General features: G+C 36.4%; 1 protein-coding gene across 1 annotated transcript in view; it reads right to left on the bottom strand.

The window, feature by feature from the left end:
* The window catches only part of MCMDC2 (minichromosome maintenance domain containing 2), a 49,444-nt gene extending 32,844 nt beyond the window's left edge, over positions 1-16,600 (bottom strand). The window contains exons 1-10 of the mRNA XM_043483688.1: positions 16,433-16,600; positions 12,397-12,550; positions 9,495-9,687; positions 9,272-9,402; positions 9,134-9,193; positions 6,841-7,036; positions 5,689-5,811; positions 5,466-5,570; positions 2,992-3,117; positions 215-452 (exon numbers count right to left, since the gene is read on the bottom strand). Of these exons, the coding sequence (XP_043339623.1) occupies positions 215-452; positions 2,992-3,117; positions 5,466-5,570; positions 5,689-5,811; positions 6,841-7,036; positions 9,134-9,193; positions 9,272-9,402; positions 9,495-9,588 (1,073 nt within the window). The 5' untranslated portion in view covers positions 9,589-9,687; positions 12,397-12,550; positions 16,433-16,600. The remainder of the gene's footprint in view (positions 1-214; positions 453-2,991; positions 3,118-5,465; positions 5,571-5,688; positions 5,812-6,840; positions 7,037-9,133; positions 9,194-9,271; positions 9,403-9,494; positions 9,688-12,396; positions 12,551-16,432) is intronic.
* Positions 16,601-16,846: the final 246 nt, after the last annotated feature.

Below are 16,846 nucleotides of genomic sequence, written 5' to 3'. Positions count from 1 at the left end.
TATAAATTTGTTTTTGCCTTATAATTGCACATACTATATTAATATATGAAGTTCATTCCTAACTTTTTGAACATTTAAGTAAACCTTTTAAAAAGAGTACTTGCTAGTGGGGAGCAATTTATATCAGATAAATTCTAAACATCTGCCTTATAATAATCTTTATGGAAAAGATTTATGCAAATCTGTGATCAATTTGTAATGGCATATATTTTACCTGTCTATGAGTATAGTATCACTTGTTACAATTAAAATATCCAAGCAATTTTCCAGTTCCTTGTTACGGTCACTTGTCTGTACTAGACTCATCAGCAAACATAGCTTGAGCAAATTGTAAGTCCCAGGAGGAACAATCTGTGATGCAAAGATGTTGGCAAGTATTGCTGTAAACTTCCAGCATGAGCTGGAAGTCAGAGAGAGGAGACACCTGAAATTGTCACTAACTCCTGAAGGAACTGAAAGTAAATATTAATACACATATTAAAAAGGGCTTTAAAACAAGCAGACGGTATACAGACATCTAATTCCATTAATCTAAAATATCAAATTGCAGTTCTTTTAATGATGTCACATTCAAATTATTACAATGATAATAAATTATGATTGGAGGTCACTCTGGTCTATCATTTCTACCCAAGAAACATAATAAAAGGATGCACACCCTGTGTACCACATAGATTGCCTGTGGGTTGCAAGTAAATTCCTCATTTTTTTCCTTTTAAGACCTATGTGAGCAAAGTCAGATCATAAGGCTCCTGTATTTCAGTGTTTCCTTTATATTTCTGTGTTTGAAACAGTATCACATTTACCGAGGGCTAAAAAACAGAACAGAATATTCTTTAGCGAGGGCTAAAATCAGTCCTGAATATTCATTGGAAGGACTGATGCTGAAGCTGAAACTCCAACACTTTGGCCACCTGATGTGAAGAGCTGACTTATTTGAAAAGACCCTGATGCTAGAAAAGATTGAAGGCAGGAGAAGAAAGGGACAACACAGGATGAGATGGTTGGATGGCATCACCAACTCGATGGACATGAGTCTGAGTAAGCTCTGGGAGTTGGTGATGGACAGGGAAGCCTGGTGTGCTGCAGTTCATGGGGTCGCAAAGAGCCGGACACGACTGAGTGACTGAACTGAACTGAACTGAAAAAACAGAATGGGGAATATTTTAAAGCTCCTGTTAAATGGGAAGATTTATACCCTCATACTTTAACACAGACTGTAACATTCTAGACCTTCTCCACTCCCTTTTTCTGTCCAACTCCTGAAAGGGATGAGCAATTTAATCCAATGGGTCAGTTTGGGAGGAAGAACTGTGCATATATAACTCACTCCCTTTCTCTTTCCTCTGGGGCTGTCATCATGAAGCAATGATTTCTTCTATTCAGGCATGTCCACGGACCAAGGGAGGCCTACCTAGAGTAGGTCTTGCCACATTTAGGTGGTTAAATCTGCCCAATTCTAGAGTTTAGCAGGAGAAAGCACACTTAACCTACACAGAAGCCATGTTCTGCTACCAAATCAGTAAATTATAAAACATTTCACAGCAGAAAATACTGAAAGGATCTTTAAAATGTCTATTGTTCATTAATGCTTTCTTTCTTCAATATTTTTATTCTTTTAATAAGTTTTTTTCTTCAAAATAAGCAGAGGTGTCTAGAATCCACTGTATTTAAATTCAACTTGAAAGAAAGTGAAAGTGCTACTCGCTCAGTAGTGTGCAACTCTTTGTGACCCCATAGACTGTAGTCCACCAGGCTCGTCTGTCCATGGAATTCTCCAGGCAAGGATACTGGAGTAAGTAGCCATTCCCTTTTCCAGGGGATCTTCCTCACCTAGGGATCGAACCCACGTCTCCTGCATTGCAGGCAGATTCTTTACTATCTAAGCCACCACGGAAGCCCTACATTCAACATGGGCTTCTGTTATTCTAGATAGCTATCTCAGTTCAGTTTAGTTCAGTCACTTAGTCATGTCTGACTCTTTGCAACCTCATGGACTGCAGCATGCCAGGCCTCTCTGTCTATCACCAACTCCCGGAGTTTACTCAAACTCATGTCCATTGAGTTGGTGATGCCATCCAGCCATCTCATCCTCTGATATCCCCTTCTGCTCCTGCCTTCAATCTTTTCCAGCTTCAGGGTCTTTTCAAATGAGTCAGCTCTTCACATCAGGTGGCCAAAGTATTGGGGTTTCAGTTACCATCAGTCCTTCCAATGAATACTCAGGAATGATTTCCTTTGGTATAGACTGGTTGGATCTCCATGCAGTCCAAGGGACTCTCAACAGTCTTCTCCAATACCACAGTCCAAAAGCTATCTAGTGATCAAAAAAAAAAAAAAAATCTATTATTCGAGATTTAACTAGCCTGTCTTACATTCAGATATTTGTTTGCCAAATTAAAAGAGTAGATCTGCTCTTCACTTCTGTTTACTTAGTGCTTAATTAAGTTGGAAGAAAATTATCAGTAATAAAGCAGATATTTTGGCCCCAACTGCCTTTGCCTCTAGTCTTATTTCTTGATTGGCTCAAAACTCAGATGAGGAAGAGGATGCCATTTTATCCAGCTCTTTTTCTCAGACCATGACAAGTTACTTAGCATGCCTTAGCTAGAAAACAAAGGTAAGAAAAACTTTTAGACTAATCTCTAACTCCTGGCATCTTAAAACGTTCTTCTCATTGGTAATTATTTTTTTAAAAATCTAAATAGAGTTTAGCCAAAAGAAAAGAATCATTCCTAGGGGCAAGTTTCTACATTATCCTGCTTTATTTCCTTCATAGCATTTATTATCTGAAATTGTCTTATTAGTTAGTTTAGATTTATTCACCATCTACCATATGATTTAAGGGTGGGAACCTTGACTGTCCTGATCACAACTCTATCCCTAGTGTTTTGAAGAGTGTCCAGCACACAGGCAGCCAATACTTATTTCCTGAACAAATGGATTTAAACTTGCAAGTATTGTTAAAAATGATATTAACATTTTCCTTACCTTTTGGAATGCAAAAAGTGATACTATTTGCTTCTATACAAATAGCAGTTTGTGATGTTTTTACACAGGCTGGAATTCCAATAACCTTATACTCATTTCCTATATTCATTTTATTCACTGATTCATCTAAAATTATTAAAGACAAAAGAAAATATGTTTACTGAATGAAACTTTTACTGATGATATGGTTCAAAGATCTAAAACCAGTAACAATAGTTTAGTTAGCTGCTAAATATTTACTTTTGTTTAGTATAACGTGCATACTGAGTGACATAAATAATGTAAATTGAGGTAATTTTACTGCTGATAAATTTTGATACATCATTTTGAGCCAGTGATGAATTAACTTTAAGAAATACGTGGCATAGCAACTAAACAGTCTCCTATAATATAGTCAAAAGGCAAAACAGGACAACTCTGTTTAAATGAAACATGTTTTCATTAAATGACAAAATGCTAATAAAAGACTTTATAAGTAATAACTTTATTTGGGAAGAAAATTATTTTTAAAAGTATTATGTCCTGTCTATAATATAGGCAAGGTACTTTTACACGCACTACGTAATTATAAACTTTAAGACAAATATTGTTATCCCCGTTTTATATATGAAGAAACCAAGAGGTTAAGTGATTTATACAAGGCTAAAGTAGTTAGGTGCTTAGTCATTCAGTCATGTGAATTCACTCTTTGTGACCCCATGGACCGTAGCCTGCCAGATTCCTTTGTCCATGGGGATTCTCCAGGCAAGAATACTGGAGTGGGTTGCCATGCCCTCCTCCAGGGGATCTTTCCAACCCAGGGATCGAACCCAGGTCTCCCACATTGCAAGTGGATTCTTACCGTTTGAGATGCCAGGGAAGCCCAAGTAGTTAAGTAGCTGAATTGAAGTTCCCATCTGGGTCTGCTCCTGTCTAAAGTCTACCCACAAGACACTACTAGGTTCCTCTCACCTTTATGGATTGAGCAAAGCCTTTGCACAAGTTCAAAATTTATTCTGAAAAGCTAAAAAATCTTGATCCTCCATTACACAGAATTTGGATGGTTGTAAAGCTGTGAAAGAAAGGCTTACAAGCAGAAGCAAGGATTAACCTCCCTCTGTGAGTAAACAGTGATCTCTGTTTCTCCCTCTCTGTTCTTTCTCTCTCTCTCTCTAGCTCCAGAGAGTATATCGGTAAACCCTGTAGACCTAGATGGGAAGAATCAGGCCCAAGACTTAAGAAAATAAAAATCCCAAACTAAATAAACAAACCAACACTCCCTCTTCCCCCACCCCCCCAAACCCTGAAGGATACAGTATGAATTACAAGGGGAAAATGAAACAAATCATTTTTCAGCTGTTCCCTGGACTCTTAGAGTTTGGTGAATGTATCCTGAGGTCAAGAAAGGATCAAAAGGAAGGCTAGGAGACTGGGAAGTCTGGGTATCTCTTCTGATAATCCCAAAAGGCCTCCTTTTATTAATTTAATTATTAAAAATTCATTTGGGTTCTATTAAAAGTTTATTTGAAGAAAGGGTTTTCTACTAAAGTATATGTTGGATAGTCACTTATATTTCTATATTGTAATGTATGGTTTGTATTTTGTAGAATTAAGTAGTTAAAATAATAGACTTTGAAGCTAGAATGCCTGAGTTTGAATCATGGCTATGTCATGTGCTAGCTGTGTAACCTTGGAAAAGTTATTTAACTTCTCTCTGCATCCATTTCTACACTGTAAATGGAAATAACAATTGAAAGAGTTGAGAGTTGCTCTGATTAAATGAGTTAATATATGTAAAAGTGTCTGGCACACAGTATTTGGTATTAAAAATTATAGTCATCTAGGCTTACACACCTGCCTTGTCCTTGTCAAGCCATGGTGAAAAGAATTCTTGTTTGAGTCTCTACTTTCCAAACTCAAGTTTCATACACATGGTTGCATCCAAAAATCTCTCTTTAAAAACAGTTTAATTCTTCCAATTTTAGCCCAAGAAAAGAGGCTGAATCCATCCTCATTTTCACAATTCTGGCTTCTTAATTAAAACTCACTCTTCCCTGGGTGGCTGATACTGATAATGATTTCCTCCTTTATTGCAGCATCTGTTCTATTCACAGGTCTTAACCCGTGGAGTTCATTCATTTAGTGAATGAATTACTAAATTTTTACTATGTGCAGTAAAAATTCACGTCCTACCCTCATGAACATTATATTTTAAAACATTAACTCCAATACTTACATAAGACATACACACACAATAATGGGAGATTATTACTGTAAATAACTGTCACCCTGAGATTTAACATAATGCTTCATAGCATGTGCTAATATCCTTTTAAGTGAATGTTGTATGACTGAATAAATAATTGGTACATTAGCTGTATATGACTCTTTAAAATACTCAAGAAAGAGAAGACCTATGATTATCAGGCTATACAAGTACCATGTATAATAATCAAGCATAAATTTAAGTACATTTTAGTGCAAACAGATCTTACCTCTGAGGAAGACTGTAAGAGATTGAAACCTAAATGGCTGGTTGTTACAACATCCTTGAAAAGCATGAAGTGATTTTGCAGTAATTATTTCAACTATCTGTTTATCTGAACTCAAAGAGCAAAAAAGAATTAGTTATTAGGATATATATTCAATTTAATTTCTACATTAAAACATCAGACATTATTTTAAAAATTATAATTATAAAACACAAATGCATTTTACCACCAAGTACTCTAAATTTTCTGTCTTCTTGAAGTGAAGATGAACATAGATTACACAAAAAGTCATTTCTTACTGTTGCAGATTCTGTAGCACCAGGTACATGCACTCTTATATACTGAAATCCTGAAAGAAAACAGAGTTAAGCTAAATTTGCCTTCAGATTTAGCTTTCTATTTTCAATCCTTTAAAATGAACCTAATTCAACATATAATTAAATTGGGTTTGGATGTGAGTTCACAGCAGTTCAATGGCTATTTTTTGCCAGGCACTGTGCTAAGGCACTGGTTTTATGGATATTTAAACACACAATTTCAATAGGTGGTGACCAAAAACAGACAATTTCAATAAGCAGTATTCATCTACAAGGTGTTCGGAGAGAAGACAGGAGGGGCAATCAACCCAACGAGAGGTGGGGACAAATGGAAAAGTTGTCCTGGAGAAAGACTGAATGGAGTTAAGCCAAAGGGTTGAGAGAGGACATTATGTGGAGAGGGAACACCATGGACAGTCATGAAATTGTGTGAGAACAAGTACTTCAGCAACACAAGTACACCTATTAAATTATAGGGGAGAGATAGGGAAGAAAGAATGAATTTCAAGGTTACACAAAGTAGACTTGTGAAAATCACTCAGTCGGGTCTGACTCTTTGCGACCCCATGGACTGTATAGTCCATGGAATTCTCCAGGCCCGAATACTGGAGTGGGTAGCCTTTCCCTTCTCCAGGGGATCTTCCCAACCCAGGGATCGAACCCAGATCTCCCACATTGTGGGCAGATTCTTTACCAGCTGAGCTATGAGGGAAGCCCTGGTAAACATTGAAAGTGAAAGTGAAGTTGCTCAGTCCTGTCTGACTCTTTGCTACCCCATGGACTGTAGCCTGCCAAGCTCCTCCGTCCATGGGATTTTCCAAGCAAGGACTGGAAGTGGAGTGGGTTGCCATTTCCTTCTCCAGGGGAACTTCCCGACCCAGGGATTGAACCCGGGTCTCCCACACTGCAGGCAGACTCTTAACCATCTGAGTCACCACGGAAGCCTAGGAGACACCGAATTTTATCCCATTCTTTTTATGCTATGAATGTTTCATAACTAATTATAAACATGATTTAAGATTAAAAAATAAATTATTTTAATTTTACATTTTAATATTTACCTTTTGAAAGAGGGCATGCTTCATCTGAACAAAGAAATCTTGCACCTTGTGTATACTTGGTTACAGTTGTCATTGCAATCACAATTCCTTGCATTGTATAAAATCTTTGAGATGTATAATCACGTGGAAACTCACAAAGATCAAGACAATAACTTGGCAGAGGAGGTAAATGTGTTAACTTCAGCACTATATTAATCTGATAAGAACACAAAAAATAGTATTAATAAAACATGCAGATCCAACTGGACTTGCATTACAATATAGCAAAAATATTTGTAGAGTAAGTCAAATAAATGATTTGTTAGTATTAGGAACCAATCTTTTGAGCATTAAAAGATATTTAAATGTAAAATTAAAATGCAAAATCCTTATAATCTGATATTTTAATTAAAAGTATTATGAACTATTATCTTTCTTTAAAAATATACATTTCTGTAGAAAATAACAAAATTCTGTAAAGAAATTATCTTTCAATTAAAATTAAAAAAAATAAAACCAGGGAAAAGTTAAAAAAATATATATATATATATACACATTTCCTCACCATTCCCTGAAAGACTTATTTATAAAATAATGACAACCTAATAGCAATAAATACTTCTAATGCCCAGATCTCTAAATATAATTTCTCACTGAAAGAAACCAGAGCTCCTTAGGAAAAATGGCTAGTTTCAGGTCTGGGGCAGAAAATACACTAATGAAATGCATCAAAAGGAAATAAGAACAAACTTTAAGAAGCTCCCAGTGACCAAAGTTAGAGAACATAAACATCAAAAAAATGACAAAGATTCACTGAAACATATCAGATATATTTAAAAATTCATGTATTAATAGCTCCTCATAATTTAAAAATGGAAAAACAAACAAAAAATATTGGTCATCATTGGAGGCTGCTATATTTCAACTCATCACTCCAAAAATTTATAAATGGAAAGAATCAAACATTTCTTCTGCTTTTCCTGTACAAATTGTATTGCAAGGTAATTAAACAGTTGATGAGAGAAAAACTTCTCTTGTAGGATAATTTTAGCTAATAAACATTGAAAGTTTTCTAAAATCTGGAAAATCACAATTTTGCAACTCCTAATGAAATAACAGAATCTAGGCAATGATTCAGGAGATCTGGGTTCGATCCCTGGGTCAGAAAGATCCCCTGGAGAAGGAAATGGCAACTGGCTCCAGTCTTCTTGCCTGGAGAATCCCATGGACAGAGGAGCCTGACAGGCTACAGTCCATGGGGTTGCAAAGAGTCAGACACGACTAAGTGACTAACACACATACAGGCAATGATTATCAATGACTGCAAAAACTGAGGTGAAAGCTGATGGTAGACTGTGATTTGGAGGGGTTAGACTGACATCATCTGCACCTACCGATCAACTGTGGCATTGCTAAAAGTGGGACAACAGAGAGGGCACTTCTTTTTTTTTTTTTTTTTTTGAGAGGGCACTTCTAATGTAGGGCAGTATGAAACATGTGACACTGTAATTTATTCCTATCAAAATGAGTTGAATTTGAATCTAAGCAAGTATAATATTTAGAAGCAACTGCTATTTTCAGAAATATGGGGTCTAGGGAATAAGTTAAATACCACATGAACATAATCATACAAGCCCAGATTATGAGACATTTTACAGGACAACTAACTAGCTTCTCTAAAAATTCAGTGGCATAAAAAGGGAGGGGGAGGAAATGCCTCTAGATCAAAAAAGACATAGTGAGATATAAGAACCAGTTATAATGTGTACATCTTGCTTTGATCTTGACTTGAACAAATCAGCTGTGAGAGATTCTTGAGAATCCCAGTTGGGCAAATTTAAATCTGGGCTGGACAGGATATTAGATGATACTAAGAAATTACTGGTTTTTTTGTAAGGGGTAATAGTGTCATTGTGGTTATAAAAGAAAAATGTCCACGATTTTTAGAGGTTGATACATACTGAAGTATGTAGGGGTGAAATATCAAATGTATTTTAAAGATTTGCCTTAAAATATTTCAGAAAAAGACTGATTATGCAGGTATAGCAAAATATTGCAAACTATTAAATCTGAGCAATAGAAATATGGAGGTTCATTGTATTATTCTGTTTATTTTAGGGTATGTTTGAAATGTTTTATTATTAAAATGTTTAATATTATGTCATAATGCAGGAAGTAAAGATTTGTATGTAGTCCACCAAACTTTGAAAAAATGTTTTAATAAAAAATATATTTTAATATAAAAAATTTATTTACAAGTTATCCTGAAAGTACTGTACCTTAGTTTTCTTTGTTAAATTTAACTAAAACTTACTTGAGTTTCAGTCTGCAACTGTCCAATTAGTGAGAGAGTCTTAACAGCAATATAACAGACCTGTGATTTGAAACAAGAAAACCAAAGAAGTTATGGAAGATTCCATGTGGCATAAAATTATTTCTTTCTTTAACTTACTGATTGAAAAACTTGAGCAGCTTTTAAAGGCTGGTGTAAAATGTGATTTCCAAGTTCAGCATCCAATTCAACAATATCAGAGGGATTTATTAAAACATTGAATCGATAGACAGCATAACTTTGTTTTGAATCTGTAAAAATACACAAATTTAAAAGTGAAGTTAGTTATATGTAGGACTTTATTTTAAAGTTTCTAAAATAAAGTCACCTTTGCTGAACATACCATTGTAGTATTTGCAATCATCTATGAACTTCTGGAGGCCTCCACTTCTGTCAAGATAGATAAGGGCTGCCTCTTTCATTTTTAGATTTGACATTTTCTTCTAGCTAATGATTCTTCTCTTTTACTAACTGCTTAAATCACAATTGCTGGTGAAGACTACAGAGACTGATACTCATAGAAAATATGAGAATACCTAGAAATAAAATAAAATTTACATTTAAGGATATAAAATAAAACTGTTTATACTATTAAAGGTAAAACTGAGAGTTAAATAAAATGAGGTAAAATTTCCAACTTAAAAAAATTCCTAGGAGTTCCCTAGCAGCCTCGTGGTTAGGATTCTGAGCTTTCACTGCCTTGATCCAGGTTTAATCCCTGGTCAGGGAACTGAGATCCCACAAGCCGAGCAGTGCAGAAAAATCCTACCCAAAGGGAAGCCACACTTCAGCTTCTTTTGCCAAATATTTTATTCAAGACTAGGTTATGAAATTCTTCACAAGATTGCAAATTTAAGAACAGGATCCTCAAATGTCTCTTTACAGAGTAGGTATACCAAAATACAGTTGTTGAAAAAAATATTAGATAATGAGATCCTAGCCTAAGGGATCTGAAAACCTGGTTCTAAATCTAGCGTTTTCTAGTTGCTGTGGGGAAATCACTCGACCTCTCTTGGCTAAGTATCTTCACCTGTAGGAAGGTGTATCTTCCTACTAAGTATCTTGGCTAAGTATCTTCACCTGTTGTATTAGATGATAAGGCCTCTTCTGGCTTTACATTTTGTATCAGTGACCAACATAAAACATTAAACCATAGCAATGAGAGTGGAATACATAAAATTAATTTAAAGATAGCAAACAAAAATTGGAAACAATATATGCCAAAAATTGTATTAGGTGCTAGGGATAAGATGATTAAGATTGAATTCTGCTTTCAATGAGGTGCCAATTTAGAGAAGTAAAAAATAATGACTATCACATTTACTCATTATCAAATATTTATTGGGCATTTACTATTTAATGGATATCATCCTGTCCTAGGCACTGGGGATACAAAGATCAGTAAAATAAGTTCCCTATTGTTCCAAGAGTACAGTGAGGGAAAGCAGACGTGTAAAAAAGTTAAATTTCTATACAATTTATGTGCTATAAGAGAAATATTAACATACTAGAGAGCACAGAAGGAACTGTATATGAAAGAGTTCACTAAATTTGGGGTCTTCCTCATGTAGGGGTGATAATATTTTCTATTGTTTTAGGACATTTTGATTTAATATAGTTGAGTCACGGACATTTAAAGGTGACATTTCAGTAACGAGAGTTAAGTGAGATTTCAGTAACTGGAGGAGAGGTATGGATGTGAGAGTTGGGCTATAAAGAAAGCTGAGCACCAAAGAATTGATGTGGTGTTGGAGAAGACTCTTGAGAGTCCCTTGGACTGCAAGGAGATCCAACCAGTCCATCCTAAAGGAGATCAGTCCTGGGTGTTCATTGGTAGGACTGATGTTGAAGCTGAAACTCCAATACTTTGGCTACCTGATGCAAAGAGCTGACTCATTTGAAAAGACCCTGATGTTGGGAAAGATTGAAGGCAGGAGGAGAAGGGGACAACAGAGGATGAGCTGGTTGGATGGCATTACCAACTCAATGGACATGGGTTTGGGTGGACTCCAGGAGTTGGTGATGGACAGGGAGGTGTGGCTTGCTGCGGTTCATGGGGTCACAAAGAGTCTGACACAACTGAGCGACTGAACTGAACTGGAGAAGAGAAAGTTTTTCAAGGATAGAGGTAATCTCCCTTCTCCCAATTTTCACACCTACACTATTGAATCCACACCCCTGCTACTTGGAGTTCAGCTCATTTTCCAAAGTGAGACTGTCTTTTGGCTATTACATGGTGGGGCGGTGGGGGTGGTGGGGAGGCGCCGGCAGGGAGGCGGGGAACTTCAGAGTTTATTTCTCAGTGCCCCTAACCTAAACAAAACGATCTCAAAGCGTGTGTCGTGTTCAGAACGTTCCATGTGTGTTTCATCAGACCATACTTCGGAGGTGGAATGATGGGAGACTGCTAATAATGAAATGTCTGGGTGAGGTTCAGCAGGATTGAAAATACAGACAAAGGGAAATCATCAAAGTTTTTAACAGGGGAGTAATATGGTCAGATTTTTATTTTGGACGTCAGTGCCTGCTGCCAGAGTGGAAAGAGGGGTTGGAATAGAGGAATTATCTATGATCAGTTTCTAGTCTTTGGAGATATGTAGCCCAACCGAGGGCATCAGGAATGAAAGAGAATGGAGGGGATGGATTCTAGACTTTTAAAAATATCACGCCGGTCTATGGGTGTGGGTGGAAGCTGCTGCTCTAATAGAATACGGAAGTCGGGAGAAGGGTAGGGAAATGACAAGGTGAAATTCATTTCAGATATGCTGACTTTGACCGGTTCTGAGGACGTCCAGACAGACAGAAAAATTAGGGCGACGTAAACCAGGGCTTGGCCTTCAGTAATTTTAAAAAGACCAGAGATAACGCTCTGGGTATCACCGGTGTAAAGCGGAGGTCCTGGAGTACTGGCATTATCAAGGAAGCGGACAGTGGAGGAAAAGACATAGAACCCCTTTGGGAAAGCATTAAATAAGCCAACCGGGATAAAATTTGACAGGTCCCCCCACAGCCTAAAGAACCCAAGTGTTGGTTCACTAGAAACAAGCGCAGGTCGGGTCTCCTCTGCCGACCGAGTCAGCACCAAAACACCTCACAATCAAAGTGGATGGAAGCAAGTCTGGTCTCACACCCTGAGCTCCAGGACCTCTTCCACCCACAGAGGCACTGTGGACTGTGCCTGTGGACCCCAGCTCAGCAGGGTGTGACACCCTTCCACCCACCGAACCTCTCCTGTCGCGCGCCACCTGGAGCCCGGGAGCCAGCGATGTCCTCGTGCGCATGCGCGCACCTCTGGGCCGTTGGTCGCGCAGAGCCTGCTGGGGTTGTCCCTTCCAGCCACCAGGGCAACTGATCTGACCTGCAGTCCATCCTCTTCAATATAACGGCTCTTGCTCTCTCCTTATGAGGCAAAGAACAGAGAGAAAGATAGATAAAAAACCGTTGGTTTTCACCAGACAAGGATGTTCATGTTTGTTAAAAAGCTTACATAAAAATCTCCTGGTGGGAATGCAAAATGGTGTAGACAATTTGGAAAACATTCCCTGATAAAGGACCATAGAGTTACTATATGATCCAATAATTTCGTGCCACATATTACATATTATACATATTATATATAGATAGTATGAGAAAGAATGTAAAATATATGTTCACACAAGAACTTATATGTGAATGTTTGTAGTATTACAATAGCCAAAAAGTGGAAACTGATAAATGGGTGAATAAGATGTGGTGTATCCATATAACATGATGTTATTTGTCAATTCAAAAGAATGTCAGTTCAACTGAACTGATTTTTTAATACACAAAAAGTATTAAAATGTGTGTCAATGTATGGCAAAAACCACTACAATATTGTAAAGTAATTAGCCTCCAACTAATAAAAATAAATGGAAAACAAAATAAAATGTGCTACAACACTGATAAACCTTGGAAACACTACGCAAAGCAAAAGAAGCTGCATAGGAAAGGCCAAATATTGTTGATTCCATTTATGTGAGATGTTCAGAAATGACAAATCTGAGAGTGAGTCAATAGATGAGTGGTTTTCTGGGGCTTTAAGGGATAATGGAGAATGACTGCTAATGGGTATAACTATTTTTTAAAACTGTGGTAATGTACATAAAACTTACCATTTTAAGTGTATAGTTCACTGGTGTTAAGTACATTCACATTGTGAAACCTTACCATCATCCACCTCCAGAACTTTTTCACCTTCCCAAATTGAAACCCTGACCCCCTTAAACAGTAGCTCCCCATTTCCCTGGCTCTCTACTTTGCCATCTGCCCCTGAGAGCAAGCTGGGTTCTGTCTCCATGAATTTGACTACTCTGGGTACCTCATATAAGTGGAATCATACAGTGTTCGTCCTTTGTGACTGGCTTATTTCACTTAACAAAATGTATTCAAGGTTCATTTACATCATAGTATATCAGAACTTCCTTTTAAAGGCTGAATAATATTCTATTGTATGTATATACCACATTTTGTTTATCCACCCCTATAGGTGGAGAGGGAGAAGGGGACGACAGAGGATGAGATGATTGAATGTGGCATCACCAACTCGATGGACATGAGTTTGAGCAAGCTCCAGGAGTTGGCAATGGACAGGGAAGCCTGGCGTGCCGCAGTCCATGGGGTTGCAGAGGCGGACATGACTGAGTGACCTGAACTGACCCATATAGGGTTGAAAATGTTCTAAAATTGATTGTGGTGATAGTTGCACATCTCTGAATAAATTAAGAGCTAGTGAATTTTACACTTTAAATGGGCGAATTCTATGGTATGTGAATTAAATCTCAATAAAGCTGTTACCAAAAATCCAAAGCTTGTGCTGAGTCCTTTCCTGTTAGTATTACTTTGAACAGTCATCAATCGTGCTGTATTACATTGGGTTGGGGGGATCCAGGAGTTGGAAAGTTGGACCATTTTCCATGGAAAAGTAATAGAAGCCACTCCTTTCAATATTTAATAGGGTTGACAAAACACCAGAGTTTGTTCCTATGGGGGAATATTACCTATGTGAGCAATGAGGTGAAGAAAATGTTTTGTGAACTAAAAATCAATCTGCAACAGCAAAGTTCTGTTAAAACTGTCTTGTACTAAAATCCTGTGGTTATGAATACTATTTTATATGAGAAGAACTAGACTATGGGCTGCTGATGGATCTTGTTTTAAGGTAGAATCGATTCTTCTGAAAGGTATTTATTAACATATATATATAAAAGTTTTGGTTAATCATTTAACTGTAATGATTCATTTCCCTGCAAAGTAATAATGGACTTTTATTTTATTTTATTTTTTTTAATAATGGACTTTTAAATTAACCAAGTCCAATGAAATCTTCCAATAGTTTTTTATGTATCCAGTACATCCTTTAAAGTATGTTAGACATAGGAAAAAAAAAGCACTTAAAATTTTAAGTATTCAGTGCATTACTGCCTGTTGCAAATTCTCTGAAAATGAAAATGATTATCTAGAGTCAAAATTTCATTGCTTCTGATTGCTACATTGTTGTAAATACAGCATTTTATTATTTTAGATCACGGAATATCACAAAATTTCAGCGGCAGGTTAAAAAATAGAAGCCTCCCAATAGGAGGCTTGAAAATTTAAAGCAGATATCCAGTGTGTAAAACTAGTATGGTTTGCAAGAAGCAACATTTATTTTTAGGTACACTCATATAGGGCATCTGTTGGGAAGATTTATAAACATAAATACTTTGTAAGTGATCAGTTTGTTTTAATTTTTTAACTCAGAAGTGGTGGCATGAAAGAGGACTGTTTTATGCAAATCAAAGTCCTTTCCATTCTCATCCCCTCTTCCATTTTCTCCTCTTTCAGCAACTAACTATACAGGACCTTTTGTCATGCCTTTTTAAGATTTAAAAATTTTAGAGCAGTTTTTTTCACAGCAAGATGGAGCAAAAGTTAACAAGTTTTAGGTAGAAACTTATTTTTAGATCTTTCTTCCTAATATATGCATTCAATAATACGTTGAATTATATCAATTCAAGCAATTACCTCCAAGCACTGTTTTCTCTTATCTACAAATTTTGATAATTGTTTTCATTTTCATTTAGTTAAAGTATTTTTAAAATTTCTCTCGATATTTCTTCTTTGATCTATGTGTTATTTATATGTTATTTAATCTTCATGTATTTTGGGACTTCTCAGTTGTATTTCTGTTATTGATTTCTAGCTTTGTTCTGTTATGGTTTTAGAGCAGACATGATATAATTTCTATATTTTCAATTTGGTTAACTGTTTTTTATGGTCCATGATTTGACTTATCTTGGTGAATGTTCCAAGTGAACTTGAGGAAGAAAGTATATCTGCTATTTTTGGATGAAGCAGTCTATAGATGTCAATTATATCCAGTTGATGGATGGTGTTGAGTTCAACTAAGTCCTCACAGACTTCTGTCTGCTGGACCTGTCCATTTCTGAGAGAGGACTGTTGAAGTCTCCAGCTATGACAGTGACTTCATTTATCTCTCCTTAGTTTTATCAATTTTTGTCTAATGTAGTTTTATACTCTGTTAGGTGCATACATATTAAGGATTGCCTTGTCTTGAAGAACTGACTCCTTTATCACTCATTATGTAATGTCCTTCTTTATTCCTGATAACTTGCCTTTCTCTGAAGTCTCCTCTGTCTGAAATTAATATAGCTGCTCATCCTTTCCTCTCATTAGTATTAGTCTCCATTTACTTTTAATCTGTATGTCTTTATATTTAAAGTGGATTTCTTACAAACAACATATAGTTGGGTCTTGATTTTTGATCCACTCTGAAAAAAATCTTTTAATTGGTGCACTTAAGACCATTTATATTCAAAGTGATTACTGCTATAGTTGAATTAATATCACATTCGTCACTGTTTTCCATTTCCTAGTTCCTGCTTTTGTCTTCTACTCTTTTTTTGCCTTTCATGGTTTTAACTCATTCTACTTTCTCTTTTCCTAGCATGTTATACTTTTTCCTTTTTTAAGTTGATTGTCCTAGAATTTGCAATATATATCTACGATGAATCAAAGCCCACTTTCAAAGAACATTAACGACTTTGCAGTATACTGAAGTACCTTAGTGCAAATATGTTATAACAAACTAATCTTACTCTCTCCCTCTCATCCCTTGTATGATGATGTCATTTGTTTTTACTTATGTAAAAGTATGAGTAAGCACATGTATACACTATATACATACTCAAATACATTATTATTTCAAACAAACAATTATCTCTTAGATCAATTAAGAAGAAAAATAAGTTTTTATTTTACCTTCACTTATTCCTTCTTGGATGTTCTTCTTTTACGTAGATCTGAGTTTCTGAATTATGTAATTTTCCTTCTCTCTGAAAATGTTAGTCACTCAATTGTGTCCAGCTCTTTGCAACCCCATGAACTGTAATCCATCAGGCTCCTTTGACCTTGGAATTCTCCAGGCAAGAAAACTGGAGTGGGTTGCCATTTCCTTCTCCAGGGGATCTTCCTGACCCAGGGATGAAACCTGGGTCTCCTGCAATGCAGGCAGATTATTTAACCATCTTAGCCACCAGGGAAGCCCTTCTCTTTAAAGAACTTCTTTTAACTTTTCTTGGAAGGCAAGTCTACTGGCAACAAATTACCTCAGTTTTTGTTTGTCTGAGAAAGTATTTCTCCTTTACCAAGCTGATGGGCTTTTTCTTTCTTCTC

Source organism: Cervus canadensis, chromosome 12 (assembly GCF_019320065.1).
Source record: "Cervus canadensis isolate Bull #8, Minnesota chromosome 12, ASM1932006v1, whole genome shotgun sequence".
Classification (NCBI taxonomy): domain Eukaryota; kingdom Metazoa; phylum Chordata; class Mammalia; order Artiodactyla; family Cervidae; genus Cervus; species Cervus canadensis.
This window is presented reverse-complemented; position numbering and strand designations above follow the sequence as displayed.